This window comes from Hemicordylus capensis, chromosome 1 (genome assembly GCF_027244095.1).
Source record: "Hemicordylus capensis ecotype Gifberg chromosome 1, rHemCap1.1.pri, whole genome shotgun sequence".
Classification (NCBI taxonomy): Eukaryota; Metazoa; Chordata; class Lepidosauria; order Squamata; family Cordylidae; genus Hemicordylus; species Hemicordylus capensis.
In genome coordinates, this window is record NC_069657.1 from 5,625,297 (window position 1) to 5,646,449 (window position 21,153).

The 21,153-nt window shown below is 44.9% G+C and overlaps 1 protein-coding gene and 1 long non-coding RNA gene across 15 annotated transcripts in view; one reads left to right on the forward strand and one right to left on the reverse strand.

Annotated features, from left to right (window-relative positions):
• NIN (ninein) overlaps positions 1 to 21,153 on the forward strand; it is a 159,714-nt gene that overhangs the window by 90,876 nt on the left and 47,685 nt on the right. For all 14 annotated transcript variants that reach the window (XR_008305432.1, XR_008305434.1, XM_053242503.1 and 11 more), the window contains exons 11-15: positions 520 to 694; positions 2,288 to 2,398; positions 4,392 to 4,481; positions 5,379 to 5,511; positions 6,452 to 6,573. Coding sequence is in view for 12 of the 14 variants with exons in the window: in XM_053242503.1 (XP_053098478.1) it covers positions 520 to 694; positions 2,288 to 2,398; positions 4,392 to 4,481; positions 5,379 to 5,511; positions 6,452 to 6,573 (631 nt within the window). In the remaining 2 variants the exon portion in view is untranslated. The remainder of the gene's footprint in view (positions 1 to 519; positions 695 to 2,287; positions 2,399 to 4,391; positions 4,482 to 5,378; positions 5,512 to 6,451; positions 6,574 to 21,153) is intronic.
• LOC128321962 (uncharacterized) lies at positions 13,775 to 19,861 on the reverse strand. Its single transcript, XR_008305441.1, has 2 exons — positions 16,958 to 19,861; positions 13,775 to 16,884 (listed from the first exon to the last, which is right to left on the reverse strand). It is a non-coding gene; the product is annotated as an uncharacterized LOC128321962 (long non-coding RNA).

The window sequence follows — 21,153 nt, forward strand, 5'->3', positions numbered from 1 at the left end:
AAGCATGATATACATTTTTGACAGAATATTGTTAAAATCGTTATTACCACCACCACCAGTGGGCAAGGAGTCTTGCCAATCAGCAACAGAAAGACAGAGCTATATCTCCAGGGGCTTACAGTCACAGATTCGACTGAGAAGAGGCAGTAGAGGGAAGGAAGGAAGGAAGGAAGGAAGATGGAGACAGAATTAAATGGGGTGGGGGGAAATGCACATGCTGTTCAACTGCACATGCTTGGATGTCCTTGCCTGAAGGCCATTGTGGCAGGGGATGATGGAATTTGTAGTCCAACACCACCTGGGAATCCAAGGTTAGGACCTCCTTTGCTTATTGTAACGTGTCGCTTGGTCCAAAGTTCCACTGAGTGACTGACTGGCTCACTGAGGTGTTGGCATGGTTGGGATGCTTCCCCAACAGATGGAAGAAGGCTGAAGCTGGGTGTGCATGTGGTCGACATCCCTCTGGTTTCTGATGAACTGAAAACTGCAGCCTTGACCTTTCTCAATCTCTGTGCACAGGAAACTGGATGAGGAGTACAAAGAGCGCGTTGCTGCTGTCAAAAACGAGCTCCAGAAAGAGCGAGAGCAGATCCAGCAGCAGGCGAGTAAGCAGAGAGCAGAGCTGGAAGAGGAGATGGAGAACCTGAAAGCCGAAGGCAACGAACTCCGTGACCACCTTACTCTGACTCTCAAGGTAACCATTGTCGCCTGGGCACCCGTCTTCCTTGTAACAGGGATTCCCAGATGTTATTGACTACAAATCCCATAATGGGCGGCTGCAAGGGCCAGGCCATTGCAGCCAGGGTTTATGGGAGTTGTGGTCAATAACATCTGGGAATCCCTGTTACAGGGAACACTGATGAGCAGGTGGCAGCAAGGGAACCCAGATTCTTCACTTGACCTAAAAGCCAATGGATGTGCATGCATTTCTCCTGACTTTGATGGCATTTGGTAATGGAAATAAACGAAGTTGCTTTTTTCCCCTTCTGCCAACAAAAGCTTAAAATACAGGATGAAGAATTCTTAATCGGGCACTATTTTTCCTCCAGGTAGATCTAAAGGAAACTGGAAAGGGGGGAAACATATGTTTTCTTGTGCCAATTTATCCCATGTCTGCAGACTTCCTTGATTCCCAAGGTGGAGGATGGCAGTGGCAGCAGAAACTCTCTCTCTTTCAAAGGCCGTTCTGGCAGGAGCTCAGGTTAAATATAATAACATCCCAACAGGGGCCAAGCAGTGCATGGGGGGAAAAAGTCCCCTTTCGTAAATCTAAAACTCGGGAGTAACAGTCCTGATGATAGCAAAGCTGATCAGTGTTTGAAAGCCTCCTAAGGACTGAGTCAAATGGAGCCCAACTGGGATGGCGGTGCACACATAGTGGTTGGGGCTGTGCTTCCCCAGATCCCCCCAGATCCCTTCTCCCTGCCTTTAGAATTTGTTCCTCTGTTGTCTGGGCTCTGGGGAGGTGGGCTGTGGGGTGAGGGAGGACCTGAGTTTAACACTGTATAGGCTGGTCCCTGCATTCTCAAGCTGTGCCTAATGGCTGGATGCTGCCTTCTTTTCGTCCTAAATGGAAGGAAGGGTGCACACAGCCATAGGGGCCCAATTTTTGCCCCTGTTGTGCTATTATTCCTAAGGGGAGGTTCTCCTTCCCTACTCTGTGCCCCCGTGGAATATTGGTTCTTAAGAAGATGTTCTCGGTCTTGATCTCTGGCCCCTCCCTTGGGTTGACTGGGCCAGGTCTCTTTTCTCCTCCTCCCTTAGGTTCCTTCTTATTTGCCCCCTCCCTGCCCTAGTTGCCTCCGCCCCCAGTTGCCCAGTTGCCTTCACAGTGGTCCATGGGAGGTCCATGCTGACTGGACCTCAGCGGTGGAACAAGCTCCATCTGGATGAGGCCTCTCCTGTTTGGAAGCATGAACCATCTAGCTAACCCTTTTCTGAGCTGATGGACTTCTAGAATTCCCCAAGAACCTGAAGTGAGGATCTGCCGTGGCGTCACGGGTAGACTAGGACCTGTTCAAATCCCCTCTCCGCCATGAAGCTTGCCCAGTAATCCTGGACCAGTCACCGTCTCCCAGCCTGACCCTCCTCTCCACGTCGTTAGGATAAAAATGTAGTGAACCAAGTACACCACTCCAAGCTCGCTAGAGGCCTGATGGGATAAACCAGTCAGTAACAAAATAAATACATTTGCCTGGACAAGGAGCCCAGTTTTGATTTTTTAATATATATATATTTTGTTTGTGACTGCCCTGATTTTTAAAAAGGCCTTCTGGCTTCCTTCTAGGAAAATAGTCGCTTGGAGAAGGAGCTCCTGGAAACTGGAGAGAAGCTGCTGAAATCCGAAAGCATGACGAGCAAATTGCAGAAGAACCTGGAAAACGTGCTAGCGGAGAAGGTGAGTCTCCTCCACGGCTTGTGATCCTATTAAGAGCCCCACCAAGCAATGCTCCCTGAGACAGGGATTCCCAGGTGGTGTTGACTCCAGCCCCCTTGGCAAAGGCCGTTTCAGCTGGGGATTATGGGAGTTGTAGTCAACAACATCTGGGAATCCCTGCTGCAGGGAGCACTGCCCCGAGGTAGCCTCCTTTAATGAGCAAGGAGCACAAAACAAACAGGAAGGCAGAGGCTAGCATTGCATACCTGCCCACACGTCCCTATTTCCCCATTCAGGGGGAATGAGAAAATAGGGACATGTTGACAGGCGTGGCAATGTGCTTGGCATATCACTGCTGGGCTATGGAAATGCTCTAAAAGCTGCCACTGTGCCAGGTCTGGGATGGGCCAGTGTTTGCCATGGCAAGACCACACAGCAGTGCAGAGGCACTTGGTGGGGGGTGCGGGTCAGGGATGTGTGTGGGGCCCCACTGTAGACCAGCAGGCTGGTGATAGGAAATAGAACAGCACTCTGTGCTATAGGAGGCTTTGCAGTTGAGGAAGAGGAGACCGGGGGAGAAGTCCACTCCCATAAGAACAGCCCTGCTGGATCAGGCCCAGCATCCTGTTTCTCACAGTGGCCCACCAGATGCCTCTGGGGAGCACAAGGGTGAGGGCGTGCCCTCTCTCCTGCTGTTGCTCCCCTGCATCCTGCCTCTGAGGCTGGAGGTGGCCTATAGCCCTCAGACTAGTAGCCATTGATAGACCTGTCCTCCCTGGATTGAACATAAGTGCCTCCCTCTTCCATTTCCAGCATGCCTGAGGTCCCAGCTTCCGTCCCTAGTATATTCCGTTGCAGTGGAAGCTTTCATCCACTCAAGTGGGCTCAAGTCCAGGGGTTCCCAGCGTTGGGTCCCCAGATGTTGTTGGACTACAACTCCCACCATCCTCAGCCATAGTCACTAAAGGCTGTTGTGGCTGGATGTGATGGGAGTTGTAGTCCTCTGTGGCTAACTGTGCAAAGAGGCACCTTTTTAAAATGGCGATTCTCTTCTATTTAGCAGGGGAGAGCAACTGGCCCTACCTCACCCCAGCACTGCACCCCTCCAGTGGCTGCTGCTGCTGCTTCTTTTTAGACTGTGAGCCCTTTAGGGACAAGGAATCTCCTCCTCCTCCTCCTCATTATTATTATTTATTATTTTTTGTTTACACAATCAGTCAGGTGTTATTGACTGGTTTGTTTTATCCAGACATCGAGTCCTTCCCAAGGACCTGGGATGCCAGAATTTTTTTGTCAGTTGTTATAGATATCGTCGCAGAATATAGGCTGTTCCCAGTAAAGCTGCTTTTTGTAGTTGGCCGATGGTGATTTCTGTGGCCCCGATGGTGCTGAGGTGCTCTTCAAGGTCTTTTGGAACTGCACCCAGGGCGCCAATGACCACTGGGATTATTTTCGTCTTTTTCTGCCACAGTCTTTCAATTTCAATTTGTAGATCTTTGTATTTTGTGATTTTTTTTCTATTTCTTTTTCTTCTATTCTGTCATCACCTGGTATTGCTATGTCGATGATGATGATGATGATGATTTATATTTTCTGTGTAAAGCACTAGAACCTTTTGTCGAAAAGCCGTGTATAAATCTGGGGACATAACCTGGAGAACCCCTGGCATAAACAATACGGGGTGCCCTGACTCAAGAGAGAGTCACTTCATATTGGGGAGAGGTGCTGCAGCCTCGTGGTGGCGCCCCTGCCCTGCCTGCAGGAGGTTCCCTAGGTCTGGGCAAGACACTTGTCTGCAGCCCTGGAGAGCCTCTGCCAGTCAGTACCAAGCGAGATGGACCAAGCTGGCTCTGACTTGGCAGAAGGCAGCTTCCTGTGGCCAGTGGCCCAGAAACCCCTGTGCCAGCCTTCGGTTTAAATCCAGCCTTTAGATCTGGGGCTCTGGGCTACCTCCGTCCTCTCCCAGTGTGGAAACGAATTGACCAGGCTGCCCTTGCATGCCCTTTCCCTCTAGTTTGGCGACCTTGACCCCAGCAGTGCAGAATTCTTCCTGCAGAAGGAGCAGCTGGCGCAAATGAAGAATGAATATGAACAGCAGTGCAGGGTAAGTGTGCTGGACCGAGCCCTGGTGGAGGAGAGCAGGGCTTTCTGTGCCACGTGCCTCGTCTCCAGACTTCTAAGGCTACCACTGGAACGACTGTCTTTGGATCACTTTTCCCTTCAAGGCAGCATGGCTTCGCAGGGTTGCTAAACCTGTGAATGAGCAAAGCCTTAATTCCCATTTTCGCCCTGCCACGACATCTTCAGGTGGCCTTAAGCGAACTACAGTTCTTTCGTTTCCACCCATCTGCAATATTGGAGAACCTTCCCCCCCCCCCCCAGATGGCCGTTGTAATCCTCTTCAGCACTCTAGCACCCACCCACGCACTCCGCATTGCTCTGAGCAGTAGGAATTGGACTTATTTTCCCTTCCTCCAGGAATCCCACAATGCCACAGAGTAGGGCTCCTAGAGCGCTCAACTCCTGGGGGAATCCTTGGAGGACTCCCCCAGGAGTTGAGCACTCTAGGCGCCCTACTCTGTGTAAGTTTGGGCTGCACACAGCCCGCGTAGGCACGTGACCCCAGCGTCGGGTTGGAGGGCACGCTCGCACCCTCTAGCCCAGGTTAAAAAACCTGGCTTGCCACAGAGGCACTACCAGGACCGGCCTTCATCCCGGTGGTGCACACAAGCAACCCTGCCCAGGTGGGGCTGCCCTAACCTGGCTAGGACTGCTTGTGTGCACAGCCTCATTGGATGGCTCTGGGCCAGTCACTTCTCTCTCAGCCCAACCTACCTCACAGGGTGGTTGTGAGGATAAACACAAACTATGTGCCCTGCTGGAGGCTGCTTGGGGGAATGAAGAGCAGGATAGACATGTAAGTGCAACAAGAGCTAAAACAAACGGCTTGGGTGGCTTGTTCTTCTGGAGTGGCCCTGACTGGGCATCTTGTGTTACCCAGGAGCTGCAGGACCAGATAGATGAGCTGCAGTCTCAGCTGGAGGCGTTCTGGACTCAGGGGAGAGTTGTGCGGCCTTCGCAGGAGGACTCGCTCTACAAGGAGCTGGCCAACGGTGGGGCAGAGGGCCATCAAGGTAACCGTTGCCCCCTGGTAGTTCTGCAACTGGCCTCTTGGGCACTGGAACTGTCACTCCACCAGGCCCAGCACGAGGCCCAACCACGGCCAGGGCAGCATGCTGAGGTGCGGCCCTTCCACTCCCTGCCCTCGGCGGCACGCTGAGGGCCATGCGTCAACCTTTCCTCCCACTTGCTGCTGAAGAGGGAGTTCTGTCTTCCTTCGACCTGACCTGTTCTCTCTCTCCTTCTCCCTCAAAATGCAGAATTGGAGAGGAGGGCTGGTCTTGTGGCAGCAAGCATGACTTGTCCCCTTAGCTAAGCAGGGTCCACCCTGGTTGCATTTGAATGGGAGATGTCTTGATGTGTGAGCACTGTAAGATATTCCCCTTAGTAGGGGATGGAGCCGCTCTGGGAAGAGCAGAAGGCTCCCAGTTCCCTCCCAGGCAGCATCGCCAAGATCGGGCTGAGAGAGACTCCTGCCTGCAACCTTGGAGAAACTGCTGCCAGTCTGTGAAGACAATACTGAGCTAGATGGACCAAAGGTCTGACTCAGTAGATGGCAGCTTCCTATGTTCCTAAGTGCTTTCTGTTATATGGCTAGATATGCTGCTGCACGCATTGTGTTAATATTACTTGAGATGCCAAAGTGATTATGTCTGAGGGCTGATTGATAGGTTATCGCAGTGGTTCCCAACCTGTGGTACTCAGATGTTGCTGAACTACAACTCCCATCATCCTCAGCTACAATTTATTGTGGCTGGGGATGATGGGAGTTGTAATTTAGCAGCATCTGGAGGGCCACAGGTTAGGAACCCTGGGTTGTTGTACCTAGATGCTTAGTGATGTATATCTTAATGTACTGGATGTGTAACTAATATGATGTGTCATTAATGCTGGTCTCTGGACATAATACATTGAATTGAAAACAGAGGTGCATTTCTCTGCCACACACTTAAGGGCTTGGTTCGGAGGTCTGCAACCCACTGAACATGAGCATCGAAGCCGAAATGGTCATTGAGCAAATGAGAGATCAGCACCACCGAGAACTCTGCAACTTACAGCAGGAGCTGGAAAGCACGGTAAGTGCCCTTCAGGGCCAGTTTGCCCCTGGAGTTAGCTGGGGGGGGCGTCGGCCTAGCGGGGGGGCTACTGCACCTTCTCTCTCTCCCCGCTTTCAGTGGGAGTGAAAGAGGGAGTGGAGTGGAGAGTGTGGGCTAGAACAGTGAGACACTCTAGCCCACCTCTTCACTCCTCCACAATTCCTTTTCTGTTCCCTTCTTTTAGATGACAGAGCTGCTCAACTTAGGCCCCCCAGCTGTTTTTGGACTACAACTCCCATGATCCCCAGCCACAGTGGCCAATAGCCAGGGGTTATGGGAGCTGTAGGCCAACATCTGCAGGAGGACCGAAGTTGAGCAGGCCTGTTAGATTTAGAAACAGAAGGAAGAAGAGAGGAGAGGCATTGCCAGGTGAAAAGGTGGGCAGGAAGTCTGAGGTATACCACTGAATGGAGGAGCTGTTTGGCACAGCAAGGCACCACAAAAGGGGGGGGCTGGCCCTTGACACACCACCACAGCCACTGGGGAGCTGGAGTCAGTCCTGGCTGCCTCCCTTTTGTTTGTTTATCTGTTTGCTACAATTTAATGCTGCCTTTCTGCCTTGACAAAGGCACCCAAAGCAGTTTGCAATATTAAAAGAAGCAAATTACAGAAGATTAATCAAATGTCTCAGGCTGTTGGGTTTCCCCCCAGGAGCGGAGGGCAAGAGCTCCCTGGCCTGGGCGCCTCCTTTCTTTTTGATGTGAATTCAGTTTGTCCCTGGGTCCGCCTTAAGCCAATCAAACAGACACAGTGGGAATCAATTAGAGGCTTGGTTTAATGCTCTGCAGAAGCAGGTAGACAATGGGGCTCACGCTCCACATTGAATACAAATTGGTTATAGGTGCATCTTACATTTATACAGACAATCTGAATGATGCTGACATAGTATACGTGGCAGTAAAATGGTGGACTAAGTATCTAGTATGCATGCAAATGATTCATTGTTCATCTGGTGATCACTCCTTATTTGGTTACATCCTGTTTTATTAACTTCTCAGCAAAGAACGGTGAGAACCAAGTTTCTTTAGATACAATTTAGTGGAGAGAGATAATCATGTGAGGCCGTGTCCTTGAGCTGGCCTGAGCTGGGCTGGGGTTACTTTAAGTTAGAATTAGGTTTTCTAAGCAAACTTGGAGATGCTTTGGTATTCTATGTAAAATGGAGTTACTTTGGTTTACTCAAACATGGTATTCTATGTAAAATGGAGTTACTTTGGTTTACTCAAACACATCAATTCCCCCCTGAAACAATTGGATCATCCTGAATCTTCAGGATGTCTTAATTAAAGTTTGTAAAGGTACAGCTGTATGTATGGGTCTTATACTATGGCAAGGTTTAAAGGTTCTCATAAACATTTGGTTTAAAGCTGTAATGCATTGTAAGCAGCAACATGTGATTATTAATACAAAGAAAATACAACCAGAATTATCTTCTTTGCCCATAAATCAATAGGCTCTCCATATTAGTTAATGAAAGTTCTAACTGTTTGAAAATATTAACAGTAGCTCTTTCTAACACACAAACTCTTAATCTTGGAATATAGTTCTTGCCCATTGATGGAACTTTGTGTTTCGTGTGGCTAAAGGGTTTGGAACATATGTGGTTTTGGGATGCCTTAAACATTTGTGATGCATTAAGCATAGTTTTTACAGAAATGGTATGTGCTATGGCAGGCACATTGCATACAATATTCTAGAGCTACAAACATAATTATATAATTCTATACATCACGCACACATATCCTTAACCACCCATATCTGGCATGATTTGATATATATATAAAAATTTACACATAACAGCAAAGTGTACATATAAAGATCATACAACTTATAGCAAGCAACATGATTTTAACCCATCTTTATCCCAAATAAAGTATAAATAACAGTCTTGCATTGTGGAACCAGATGCTTCTGGTGATTAATGGGTTATCAGCTTGTGGAAAGCGATAGCAATGACAAGTCATGTATAATCACACTGATTAATACAAGTGTCTATAAAATTGTAGGTAAGGCTTGGGCCAGCTTAATGTCTTAGAGCATAAAGGGATCAGTAACTTGGGGATAGGTGCAGACTTGCAGGTAAATGCTCTGGTTGAAACAATGAGATGATTGGCACAATATATAAGTGAAACAATAAGGAAATGACTGGAGAGCAAGCATGTGAGGTCCATGACCTTACAGCACAGGAGATAGCAAGGTTTTCAACATAATGATAGCACATAGTCACTACAAGAAAGTAATATAAGAAAGTGGTGCAAATCATCAACTCCCACCCCCCTTAGTGTCCTCTAAAGTCTGTCATGGCCAAAAAGGAAGCCATGGAGAGCTTTAGAATTCAAAATCTAAAAGTCCTTGGTAAGGAAAAATATATGTTAGTCCTTCAGTTGAGAACCAAATGCTCTTGTAAAACGTTGCAGGATTTTGGCTATCCTGATCCGTGTTGCTCCGGCTTGTTTGGCTAATGTCCACAGACAAGCTCGAATGTTCATGTGTTTGGGAGCCTTGACTCCCTCCCCTTGTGGGCAATCTGAAATAGTGTCTTTGGCAGAATTAGAAATAGTGTCTTTGGCAAGGTATCTTACCCAGGTAGGATGGTTCCAGGGCTTTACAGCTTGGGGAAATGCTGTTACGTGTATGACTCCAGAGAAAAGTGAACAAATTGGCTTGCTTGTTTGTTATCAGGCAGTCTTCAGGCGTTTGTTGTCTATCCTTCTCCTATAACACTTGGAAGCAGGAAGATGAACTGTGCATTAGGCCTTCTTCCTCGAACACAGGACAGGGTAGTTGATAGACGTTCTGTCACCATTGGGTTGGACTGGAAATGCAGATAGGGACTGCCCCCGGGTAGCTGCTGCTGCTGATGGTTAGTTTTCTTGGGTCACTGTTGATGGAGACTCCCTTGGGATCACATTCTGGCGATGGATCCAGGTATTCCTTCGATCTGGGAAGGACCAATCCTTCTTGGAAAGACAATTCAAGGCACTGTTGGTTGCAAACCTGTTTACTTGAGAGAAAGACAGGCAAGTGAGTTGCCAATTCCCTACCCCCCCCATGTAGGGACAGCATCCTGAGACTAAGTCTCTGGGTGCCAACCGTTAGCACAAAAGGAAAAGTCAAGTTTTCAAGGCAAATAATACAAAGGATGGATAAAACCTGAGGCTATTTTCAATTTGGTCTTTTGGCATTTTTTTTTTCTTTTTCCAATTTATATTTTTGTTTTCCTGCTTGCCCTGGGCCCCCCCTTTCCCTGAAGACCAGGACAGGGGATGATGTCTTCATTTGAGGCTTGGTGGCCAGGCGGGAGGCTGTGTGTGGGGGCCGGTGCTTCTTGGAGGCTGGCTGGCTTGTGTTGTAGGCTGGTTTTTGATCACGAGAACAAAACAGCAATCCTGGGCAATAGCAAAGCAATAAAGTCAAAAAGAAAAAGGCATTCACATTTTTCACCCCCCCTTGTGAGTTTGGGGTTTTGAGGAGGCATTAAAGCCTTTCAGGTCAATCAGTCACTGCTAACAAAGTCCAGTTTTCATGTGGCATCTCACATTCTCTTCTGCATCCTGTTCTTCCTCTTTACAACAACCCTGTGAGGCAGGCCAAATCATTTGAGTTGTAGGCTCTGTGTTGCCCAGCAAGTGTCTTGGCTGAATGAGGATTTGGACTCGGGTTTTCCCGGTCTTAATCTAGCACTCTAACCACTGCACTACGTTGGCTGACAATCATACTTACAGTCCTTTGTCAGGGCAATCAATCTCCATCCAGTATAACTGACTTCATCGTCAGTAATGTGTAGATAGTTGTGGTGTCCCAGTTCTCCATCTTTAGCCTCATAATTAACCAGTCACTGATGGATTCAAGTTTGGGTTTGACATTTCTGTAAAGCGAAAACAACCTCTCGAGACAAGGAAAAAGATAGCCCACACAGCATGTCCAGTGAGATACTATACCTTGGTAAAGTAGGATTGTTTACTACACAAATTACACAGGCTGTTGCCACATGTTCTGCAAAAGGGTACATCCAAGAGGCACAAAAGTGTCTTTGTATTGACTAGGAAAAAAACCCAAAGGATTGGTTCTGCAATAATTCCACATCCATCTGCTGTTCTTTACCAGCCATCCTCTTCTAAATGCGCCCCCCTGATGTGGTGCAAAGTCGATGTCCTTTTTTTTTTTATATGTGGGGGGGTTGTGCCAAGATAGTTAGCACAGGAATCAAAGATGCTTGGAAACAGGAATAGAAGGAGCAGCAGTTTTAACTGCAGCATCTGCCATCCAATTACCCTTTGTCACTGGGTCATTTTCCTCTGGTGACCTCTGCTATGGATGACTGCAACCTCTTCTAGTAGTGTAACAGCAGTCTAGAGTTCTGATATCTGTGTCCCATATTTTACTTCCTTGTTTCCCACTGTTAAAATCTTCTTTCTTTCCAAGTGGCCCCATGAGTTGTGTAAAAATTACCTTGAAGGTGATGAGCTCTGCAAGCTGTGCTGACTGAGATACCTGGAGAAAGAGCATGGTCAGTCACTTCTCCATAGCCAGCTTACGTTGTCCATCTTACATGAAGCTGCCTCCATCTGTGTACAGTTCATCTTTAAGATCAGGATGGCTTGGCATAGATGCAGTCCACATCTTGCAAGCAATCATGTTCTTGGTCTTCTGTAGACTCAAAAGGAAGTAAGTTAGCTGGATTAAGAACAAAGTAGTAGCCATGGAAACCCCAGGATCCTCACCAAAGTCACATGATATTCGGTCATGTGTGAGGGAGTCAGCCATCTACTGCCCCAGACTAATCCCTTTTAGCTGGGAAATTTCCAAGGTGAATTGCAAACTGGTGCTTTGGAACTCCTTGCCACTTGCAGGATTGGCAAAACAAAATTCCTTTCATTAAATCTCATGTCTGGGATTTTAAGATTCAGCTGCTGTGAAGGCAAAGCAGGGCTGGTGGATGAGTCAAATTAAAAAATTTTTTGAACCTTAGACCATTTGATTAGTAGCTTTCAGTTTACATCAAATTCAACTAGCAGAAATATTGCATAGATTTTGCAAAACATGACAGTAATACAATTAGACTCATTTATCTTAAAATCCATTTTTCCTTCTCACCCACAATTAATCTGGCTGGAACACAAACTGCTTTTCAGGGAACCTCTTGAGTTCACAGAAATAGGTAAGATAAGATAGATCATTGTCAAGGAATTCAGTAAACATAACATATAAAGGCTTATGATACTCAGTAGTGGCAGAAATATCACAATTAACTTGATATAAGAATGAATGAATTAGAGCTTGCTCTCATGCCTAATGCATTTAGCCATAAGCAGCACTTCTGCAGAGGTGGGAAGATTCAGCCCTCAGTTGGCCAGCTGACCGCTGAAAGTTCCCTGTGTTGCTCAGGCCATGACCAATTTTATGTTCAATTAATATAATAATTGTGAATTTTGGAATTCAATGTCAGAGCAAGTTTGGTCTGGAACAGTTTACAGAAAGGAAAAACCAAACAAAACATGTCACTAGTATAAATACATTCACAAATACAACAGAATAAACAGAATAAATACAACAGAAACCTCATCTTCACAGAGATGAGCTATAAAATTGATGTGGGTTGAATTCCTATACAGAACCAGAGCTTTGGGCTCCCTCTCAGAAACATGCGCGCGCGCGCACACACACACACACACACACACACACACACACACACACACACAGGCTCGTCTTGTGTATTTCACAGAACAAAGGACTAAACAAAGAAAACTTCATATGAATCCCAAAGAATTTTATAGCATTTTAAATATGTCAGCCATAAACTCAGTTAAGAAAGTAGTTTAAACAGAACAACCTTATCACAGTTATCTATGAAAACAACCTGTAATTCTATATTACCTTTCCACATCACAATCTTATAACTTACTGGTGCTTTTCAAGCATTTTTCTTTTTGTTGTTGTTAACAACCTCCAACAAAAATCCTTTTACGTATTTCCTTCTAGGTTTGTTTTTTTTCTCTTTTGTCTGCAATTCCCATATGCATTCCTTCAAAACTCCATTTTCTTTCCTCTTTTCCAACTCAAGTAGTTGAAGAGAGATAGAAAAAAGAAAAAGAGAACAAAAGCAGCCTTTTGTTCAGAGAAACTTTTGCAGCTAGGACAGTTATCTTTTGGCTTCGTGACAACAGGACAGTAGCAGCAAGATTTATTTATTTATTTTTTTTGCAACACAAGGGCAAAGCCTGGAAGCAACTTGGAAACAGAACACAGAGAGAGAAATGATTTTTGCAAAAGACAATAATTCTTCCTTCCTTAACACTTATAAAACAGAGGCAAGTGCAAAAGGATGTTATTTTCGGAGTCAGGAGGCCTCTGACTCGAGTTCATAGTGGCCAAACTTTCATACAAAGGCATTTCAAAACATGTTTTCTAAGAGCACTCTTTGCTCCCATGATAATCACCCAATTTTTCAACACACACTCCAAAGGTGTACATGAAATCCGTTCAGATTTTGTGTACTTGCTATTTCTGCTACCCATAGCCCCCCCTTTGAGTTGGTTGGGCTTAGACTGTTTATTTCTGACTCAAAGCCACCCCTCCTTGGGCTCTTGGCTTAAGTCACTCCTTCCCAGGCAGCCCTACTTCGGCTGTGGGGTTTTTTTGTTTTTGTTTTTTCTCTCTCTCTTTCCCCCTTCTCAAGCTGAAAGATTAAACCGCCCCTGCTTGGACTTTTTGGCTTAAATTGCCCCCCCCTCGGGATTTTGGCTTTCTCCCCTCTTGGGATTTTGGCTTAAATTTGCCCCTGCGTGGGCAGCCCTTCTTCGGCTGTAGGATTTCCCCCCTTTTCTCGGGCTGAAAATTGCCCCTCCCTGGGATTTCCCCCCCCCCCTTTGCCCCTCTTGGGCTGAGGAGAACCAAAAGACATCTTTGGATTTCACTCTCTCACTCACTCACTCTCTCTGTTCACACTTTCATTCACTCTTGCCTCGATTCCCAGATGTGGCGCGTTGTGACGACTGGCGCATCCCGGGCCCATGAGAATCCTCCACAGACAAAATGCTGTGAGGCGCGCTGGATCTCGTTGTCCCGTGATGGGTCAGACTGTCCACCCAGAGTCACATCCGAGTCACGGCACCAAATTGATGTGAATTCAGTTTGTCCCTGGGTCCGCCTTAAGCCAATCAAACAGACACAGTGGGAATCAATTAGAGGCTTGGTTTAATGCTCTGCAGAAGCAGGTAGACAATGGGGCTCACGCTCCACATTGAATACAAATTGGTTATAGGTGCATCTTACATTTATACAGACAATCTGAATGATGCTGACATAGTATACGTGGCAGTAAAATGGTGGACTAAGTATCTAGTATGCATGCAAATGATTCATTGTTCATCTGGTGATCACTCCTTATTTGGTTACATCCTGTTTTATTAACTTCTCAGCAAAGAACGGTGAGAACCAAGTTTCTTTAGATACAATTTAGTGGAGAGAGATAATCATGTGAGGCCGTGTCCTTGAGCTGGCCTGAGCTGGGCTGGGGTTACTTTAAGTTAGAATTAGGTTTTCTAAGCAAACTTGGAGATGCTTTGGTATTCTATGTAAAATGGAGTTACTTTGGTTTACTCAAACATGGTATTCTATGTAAAATGGAGTTACTTTGGTTTACTCAAACACATCAATTCCCCCCTGAAACAATTGGATCATCCTGAATCTTCAGGATGTCTTAATTAAAGTTTGTAAAGGTACAGCTGTATGTATGGGTCTTATACTATGGCAAGGTTTAAAGGTTCTCATAAACATTTGGTTTAAAGCTGTAATGCATTGTAAGCAGCAACATGTGATTATTAATACAAAGAAAATACAACCAGAATTATCTTCTTTGCCCATAAATCAATAGGCTCTCCATATTAGTTAATGAAAGTTCTAACTGTTTGAAAATATTAACAGTAGCTCTTTCTAACACACAAACTCTTAATCTTGGAATATAGTTCTTGCCCATTGATGGAACTTTGTGTTTCGTGTGGCTAAAGGGTTTGGAACATATGTGGTTTTGGGATGCCTTAAACATTTGTGATGCATTAAGCATAGTTTTTACAGAAATGGTATGTGCTATGGCAGGCACATTGCATACAATATTCTAGAGCTACAAACATAATTATATAATTCTATACATCACGCACACATATCCTTAACCACCCATATCTGGCATGATTTGATATATATATAAAAATTTACACATAACAGCAAAGTGTACATATAAAGATCATACAACTTATAGCAAGCAACATGATTTTAACCCATCTTTATCCCAAATAAAGTATAAATAACAGTCTTGCATTGTGGAACCAGATGCTTCTGGTGATTAATGGGTTATCAGCTTGTGGAAAGCGATAGCAATGACAAGTCATGTATAATCACACTGATTAATACAAGTGTCTATAAAATTGTAGGTAAGGCTTGGGCCAGCTTAATGTCTTAGAGCATAAAGGGATCAGTAACTTGGGGATAGGTGCAGACTTGCAGGTAAATGCTCTGGTTGAAACAATGAGATGATTGGCACAATATATAAGTGAAACAATAAGGAAATGACTGGAGAGCAAGCATGTGAGGTCCATGACCTTACAGCACAGGAGATAGCAAGGTTTTCAACATAATGATAGCACATAGTCACTACAAGAAAGTAATATAAGAAAGTGGTGCAAATCATCAACTCCCACCCCCCTTAGTGTCCTCTAAAGTCTGTCATGGCCAAAAAGGAAGCCATGGAGAGCTTTAGAATTCAAAATCTAAAAGTCCTTGGTAAGGAAAAATATATGTTAGTCCTTCAGTTGAGAACCAAATGCTCTTGTAAAACGTTGCAGGATTTTGGCTATCCTGATCCGTGTTGCTCCGGCTTGTTTGGCTAATGTCCACAGACAAGCTCGAATGTTCATGTGTTTGGGAGCCTTGACTCCCTCCCCTTGTGGGCAATCTGAAATAGTGTCTTTGGCAGAATTAGAAATAGTGTCTTTGGCAAGGTATCTTACCCAGGTAGGATGGTTCCAGGGCTTTACAGCTTGGGGAAATGCTGTTACGTGTATGACTCCAGAGAAAAGTGAACAAATTGGCTTGCTTGTTTGTTATCAGGCAGTCTTCAGGCGTTTGTTGTCTATCCTTCTCCTATAACACTTGGAAGCAGGAAGATGAACTGTGCATTAGGCCTTCTTCCTCGAACACAGGACAGGGTAGTTGATAGACGTTCTGTCACCATTGGGTTGGACTGGAAATGCAGATAGGGACTGCCCCCGGGTAGCTGCTGCTGCTGATGGTTAGTTTTCTTGGGTCACTGTTGATGGAGACTCCCTTGGGATCACATTCTGGCGATGGATCCAGGTATTCCTTCGATCTGGGAAGGACCAATCCTTCTTGGAAAGACAATTCAAGGCACTGTTGGTTGCAAACCTGTTTACTTGAGAGAAAGACAGGCAAGTGAGTTGCCAATTCCCTACCCCCCCCATGTAGGGACAGCATCCTGAGACTAAGTCTCTGGGTGCCAACCGTTAGCACAAAAGGAAAAGTCAAGTTTTCAAGGCAAATAATACAAAGGATGGATAAAACCTGAGGCTATTTTCAATTTGGTCTTTTGGCATTTTTTTTTCTTTTTCCAATTTATATTTTTGTTTTCCTGCTTGCCCTGGGCCCCCCCTTTCCCTGAAGACCAGGACAGGGGATGATGTCTTCATTTGAGGCTTGGTGGCCAGGCGGGAGGCTGTGTGTGGGGGCCGGTGCTTCTTGGAGGCTGGCTGGCTTGTGTTGTAGGCTGGTTTTTGATCACGAGAACAAAACAGCAATCCTGGGCAATAGCAAAGCAATAAAGTCAAAAAGAAAAAGGCATTCACATTTTTCACCCCCCCTTGTGAGTTTGGGGTTTTGAGGAGGCATTAAAGCCTTTCAGGTCAATCAGTCACTGCTAACAAAGTCCAGTTTTCATGTGGCATCTCACATTCTCTTCTGCATCCTGTTCTTCCTCTTTACAACAACCCTGTGAGGCAGGCCAAATCATTTGAGTTGTAGGCTCTGTGTTGCCCAGCAAGTGTCTTGGCTGAATGAGGATTTGGACTCGGGTTTTCCCGGTCTTAATCTAGCACTCTAACCACTGCACTACGTTGGCTGACAATCATACTTACAGTCCTTTGTCAGGGCAATCAATCTCCATCCAGTATAACTGACTTCATCGTCAGTAATGTGTAGATAGTTGTGGTGTCCCAGTTCTCCATCTTTAGCCTCATAATTAACCAGTCACTGATGGATTCAAGTTTGGGTTTGACATTTCTGTAAAGCGAAAACAACCTCTCGAGACAAGGAAAAAGATAGCCCACACAGCATGTCCAGTGAGATACTATACCTTGGTAAAGTAGGATTGTTTACTACACAAATTACACAGGCTGTTGCCACATGTTCTGCAAAAGGGTACATCCAAGAGGCACAAAAGTGTCTTTGTATTGACTAGGAAAAAAACCCAAAGGATTGGTTCTGCAATAATTCCACATCCATCTGCTGTTCTTTACCAGCCATCCTCTTCTAAATGCGCCCCCCTGATGTGGTGCAAAGTCGATGTCCTTTTTTTTTTTATATGTGGGGGGGTTGTGCCAAGATAGTTAGCACAGGAATCAAAGATGCTTGGAAACAGGAATAGAAGGAGCAGCAGTTTTAACTGCAGCATCTGCCATCCAATTACCCTTTGTCACTGGGTCATTTTCCTCTGGTGACCTCTGCTATGGATGACTGCAACCTCTTCTAGTAGTGTAACAGCAGTCTAGAGTTCTGATATCTGTGTCCCATATTTTACTTCCTTGTTTCCCACTGTTAAAATCTTCTTTCTTTCCAAGTGGCCCCATGAGTTGTGTAAAAATTACCTTGAAGGTGATGAGCTCTGCAAGCTGTGCTGACTGAGATACCTGGAGAAAGAGCATGGTCAGTCACTTCTCCATAGCCAGCTTACGTTGTCCATCTTACATGAAGCTGCCTCCATCTGTGTACAGTTCATCTTTAAGATCAGGATGGCTTGGCATAGATGCAGTCCACATCTTGCAAGCAATCATGTTCTTGGTCTTCTGTAGACTCAAAAGGAAGTAAGTTAGCTGGATTAAGAACAAAGTAGTAGCCATGGAAACCCCAGGATCCTCACCAAAGTCACATGATATTCGGTCATGTGTGAGGGAGTCAGCCATCTACTGCCCCAGACTAATCCCTTTTAGCTGGGAAATTTCCAAGGTGAATTGCAAACTGGTGCTTTGGAACTCCTTGCCACTTGCAGGATTGGCAAAACAAAATTCCTTTCATTAAATCTCATGTCTGGGATTTTAAGATTCAGCTGCTGTGAAGGCAAAGCAGGGCTGGTGGATGAGTCAAATTAAAAAATTTTTTGAACCTTAGACCATTTGATTAGTAGCTTTCAGTTTACATCAAATTCAACTAGCAGAAATATTGCATAGATTTTGCAAAACATGACAGTAATACAATTAGACTCATTTATCTTAAAATCCATTTTTCCTTCTCACCCACAATTAATCTGGCTGGAACACAAACTGCTTTTCAGGGAACCTCTTGAGTTCACAGAAATAGGTAAGATAAGATAGATCATTGTCAAGGAATTCAGTAAACATAACATATAAAGGCTTATGATACTCAGTAGTGGCAGAAATATCACAATTAACTTGATATAAGAATGAATGAATTAGAGCTTGCTCTCATGCCTAATGCATTTAGCCATAAGCAGCACTTCTGCAGAGGTGGGAAGATTCAGCCCTCAGTTGGCCAGCTGACCGCTGAAAGTTCCCTGTGTTGCTCAGGCCATGACCAATTTTATGTTCAATTAATATAATAATTGTGAATTTTGGAATTCAATGTCAGAGCAAGTTTGGTCTGGAACAGTTTACAGAAAGGAAAAACCAAACAAAACATGTCACTAGTATAAATACATTCACAAATACAACAGAATAAACAGAATAAATACAACAGAAACCTCATCTTCACAGAGATGAGCTATAAAATTGATGTGGGTTGAATTCCTATACAGAACCAGAGCTTTGGGCTCCCTCTCAGAAACATGCGCGCGCGCGCACACACACACACACACACACACACACACACACACACACACACACAGGCTCGTCTTGTGTATTTCACAGAACAAAGGACTAAACAAAGAAAACTTCATATGAATCCCAAAGAATTTTATAGCATTTTAAATATGTCAGCCATAAACTCAGTTAAGAAAGTAGTTTAAACAGAACAACCTTATCACAGTTATCTATGAAAACAACCTGTAATTCTATATTACCTTTCCACATCACAATCTTATAACTTACTGGTGCTTTTCAAGCATTTTTCTTTTTGTTGTTGTTAACAACCTCCAACAAAAATCCTTTTACGTATTTCCTTCTAGGTTTGTTTTTTTTCTCTTTTGTCTGCAATTCCCATATGCATTCCTTCAAAACTCCATTTTCTTTCCTCTTTTCCAACTCAAGTAGTTGAAGAGAGATAGAAAAAAGAAAAAGAGAACAAAAGCAGCCTTTTGTTCAGAGAAACTTTTGCAGCTAGGACAGTTATCTTTTGGCTTCGTGACAACAGGACAGTAGCAGCAAGATTTATTTATTTATTTTTTTTGCAACACAAGGGCAAAGCCTGGAAGCAACTTGGAAACAGAACACAGAGAGAGAAATGATTTTTGCAAAAGACAATAATTCTTCCTTCCTTAACACTTATAAAACAGAGGCAAGTGCAAAAGGATGTTATTTTCGGAGTCAGGAGGCCTCTGACTCGAGTTCATAGTGGCCAAACTTTCATACAAAGGCATTTCAAAACATGTTTTCTAAGAGCACTCTTTGCTCCCATGATAATCACCCAATTTTTCAACACACACTCCAAAGGTGTACATGAAATCCGTTCAGATTTTGTGTACTTGCTATTTCTGCTACCCATAGCCCCCCCTTTGAGTTGGTTGGGCTTAGACTGTTTATTTCTGACTCAAAGCCACCCCTCCTTGGGCTCTTGGCTTAAGTCACTCCTTCCCAGGCAGCCCTACTTCGGCTGTGGGGTTTTTTTGTTTTTGTTTTTTCTCTCTCTCTTTCCCCCTTCTCAAGCTGAAAGATTAAACCGCCCCTGCTTGGACTTTTTGGCTTAAATTGCCCCCCCCTCGGGATTTTGGCTTTCTCCCCTCTTGGGATTTTGGCTTAAATTTGCCCCTGCGTGGGCAGCCCTTCTTCGGCTGTAGGATTTCCCCCCTTTTCTCGGGCTGAAAATTGCCCCTCCCTGGGATTTCCCCCCCCCCCCTTTGCCCCTCTTGGGCTGAGGAGAACCAAAAGACATCTTTGGATTTCACTCTCTCACTCACTCACTCTCTCTGTTCACACTTTCATTCACTCTTGCCTCGATTCCCAGATGTGGCGCGTTGTGACGACTGGCGCATCCCGGGCCCATGAGAATCCTCCACAGACAAAATGCTGTGAGGCGCGCTGGATCTCGTTGTCCCGTGATGGGTCAGACTGTCCACCCAGAGTCACATCCGAGTCACGGCACCAAATTGATGTGAATTCAGTTTGTCCCTGGGTCCGCCTTAAGCCAATCAAACAGACACAGTGGGAATCAATTAGAGGCTTGGTTTAATGCTCTGCAGAAGCAGGTAGACAATGGGGCTCACGCTCCACATTGAATACAAATTGGTTATAGGTGCATCTTACATTTATACAGACAATCTGAATGATGCTGACATAGTATACGTGGCAGTAAAATGGTGGACTAAGTATCTAGTATGCATGCAAATGATTCATTGTTCATCTGGTGATCACTCCTTATTTGGTTACATCCTGTTTTATTAACTTCTCAGCAAAGAACGGTGAGAACCAAGTTTCTTTAGATACAATTTAGTGGAGAGAGATAATCATGTGAGGCCGTGTCCTTGAGCTGGCCTGAGCTGGGCTGGGGTTACTTTAAGTTAGAATTAGGTTTTCTAAGCAAACTTGGAGATGCTTTGGTATTCTATGTAAAATGGAGTTACTTTGGTTTACTCAAACATGGTATTCTATGTAAAATGGAGTTACTTTGGTTTACTCAAACATGGTATTCTATGTAAAATGGAGTTACTTTGGTTTACTCAAACACATCATTTTCAGGTGGGACCAGAGGAGCTCTCGGCTGGCTCATGCTGTGTCTGCATTAGAAACCCATTTGGTGAATTGGTGCAGTTAAGTCAGAGCCATGGAGCAGGGAGACCCCAGGTCAGCTCTCGCCTCTGCAATGGACTCCCTGCTCAGTGATCCTGTCTTTTGCTGAGTCAGACTCATTTAGGTCCATTGAGCTCCGTGCCGTATTTACCCAAATCCGAGATGAAGTTGTCCCCCGCACCCAGTTTTTTCCAGTTAAACATAGGAGGTTCATCCTGAATTCGGGTCTCCTTTCTTTTGGGTAAATAGTAGTACACCGCTCTGGGCTCCTTAGAGGAAGAGCGGGATATATAATAATAATAATAATAATAATAATTATTATTATTATTATTATTATTATTATTATTATTATTATTAATACAAGTCTGCACTTCCT